Source organism: Mus caroli, chromosome 14 (genome assembly GCF_900094665.2).
Source record: "Mus caroli chromosome 14, CAROLI_EIJ_v1.1, whole genome shotgun sequence".
Lineage (NCBI taxonomy): Eukaryota > Metazoa > Chordata > Mammalia > Rodentia > Muridae > Mus > Mus caroli.
Window position 1 is genome coordinate 55,865,135 of NC_034583.1, and position 1,808 is coordinate 55,866,942.

At 41.6% G+C, this 1,808-nt stretch overlaps 1 protein-coding gene across 3 annotated transcripts in view; it reads left to right on the top strand.

The window, feature by feature from the left end:
- The window catches only part of Kif13b (kinesin family member 13B), a 159,657-nt gene that overhangs the window by 60,377 nt on the left and 97,472 nt on the right, over positions 1-1,808 (top strand). For all 3 annotated transcript variants that reach the window (XM_021181269.1, XM_021181270.1, XM_029469046.1), the window contains exon 5: positions 601-693. In XM_021181269.1, coding sequence (XP_021036928.1) covers positions 601-693 — 93 coding nt within the window. The remainder of the gene's footprint in view (positions 1-600; positions 694-1,808) is intronic.

Sequence of the window (1,808 nt, forward strand, 5' to 3'; positions counted from 1 at the left end):
TAGTTGGCCATCACTGGAAAGAGAGGCCCATTGGTCGTGCAAACTTTATATGCCTCAGTACAGGGGAATGCCAGGGCCAAGAAGTGGGAGTGGGTGGGTGGGGGAGCGTGTGGGGGACTTTTGGGATAGCATTGGAAATGTAAATGAAATAAATACCCAATTAAAAAAAAAAGATTGTCTTCTGATCTCCATACATGTGGCAACACACATACACACGACACACATACAATAAATAGAGAACATTGTTGAATCTTAGGTGTTGACTGTAAAATAAACAACTCTTGAGCTCTGCATTGCATGGCCTGGTGGGTGTCCTTGTTCAAACATGTTTACAGAAGACAGTTTACTGACTCTTCTTCTTATTCTAACTAGAAATAATCTATGGTTCGGAAGGTGTTGGGCTTCCAACTTTAAATAAGCTGATTGTGTGTGTGTGTATACATATGCCTAAAGTCCTTACCAGTTATGACTCTCTCTCTCTCTCTCTCTCTCTCTCTATATATATATATATATATATATATATATATATGAGATTTTTGTTTGATTTCTTATTTGTTCATATGTTCTTTGCTCATAAAATATCATTTTCCTGTCCTTTAGGTCAAGAAGATGTTTTCAAGTGCCTTGGGGAGAACATTCTTCAGAATGCATTTGATGGCTACAATGCCTGTATCTTTGCTTATGGGCAGACAGGTAATGTGAACTAGCCTATACTTGCCCATTTGGGCATCCATCCATGAAGGTGAAGATGAAGCCATGTTTACTGGGCCACACTGCTTACTTGACATATGTTAGATTCTCTCATGGGTGATAAAAGTAGGCAGTAGGATGTTTTCTAAGACAGCACAGGAAAATTAGGATTAAAGTTGTTTGTCTTTATTTTTTTCCTATGTGAAGTTTCTCCTCTTCCTCCGCTTCCTCCTCTTCTTCCTCTTCCTCCCCCTTTATAACTTGTCAGAAATCAAAAAAGAAACCAGTTATGGCGCTGGAGAGATGGATCAGTGATCAAGAACACTTGGTATCCTTCCAGAGGAGCTGTGTTACGTTCCCAGCATGTACATGGCAGCTCACAGCCACCTGTAACTCCAGTCCAGGGGACCCGAAACCCTCTGCTGGCCTCTGTGGGCACTAGGCATGAAAATGGTGCAAAACACACACATACATTAACTAAAAACTAACAAAAAATATTTTTAAAAGAACACACTTGTTAATATCGTACTAGTCATAACTGGTAAGGACTTTAGGCATTTATGCTTTGTAATTAAAGAAATAAAACGAATTTAAAGTGAAACTAGTTGCTTTCATAACAGTATATCATGTGGTATGTCCAACAGAACACTGTTCTTCATAGCACAGTGTGTATGATGGGGTTGAGCATCATATGCTATGTTCACAGAACAGAAATTCTGAGCCAGGCGGTGCCAACTCCTCTCTTACCCCTGCCTCTCACCATATGGGCCTTTCTGCCTCCGCGTTTCCTCACTGTGAAATGTTGAGACTGCAGACCCTCCCACAGGGTCGGCACGATGATTTACCCTGTGCTCACTTCAGGAAGGGCTTGGAAGGCTGGGAATAGAAGTTTTAGGTATTATTACAGTGACACAGAAGCAACCTGTAAAGTTGAAAGCACACAAATATCACAGAGCCATTTGGTATTGGGAGGGGCAGAATATACCTAAGTGCCATGTGTTAGCTCCAGGTAGTGGAGCTGTAGTAGTTTAGTCTTTTCCCCTTTTCATTTGTCCATGTCTTCTGGTCTGTCCGTTCTCCCTTCCCTTCCCTTCCCTTCCCTTCCCTTCCCTTCCCTT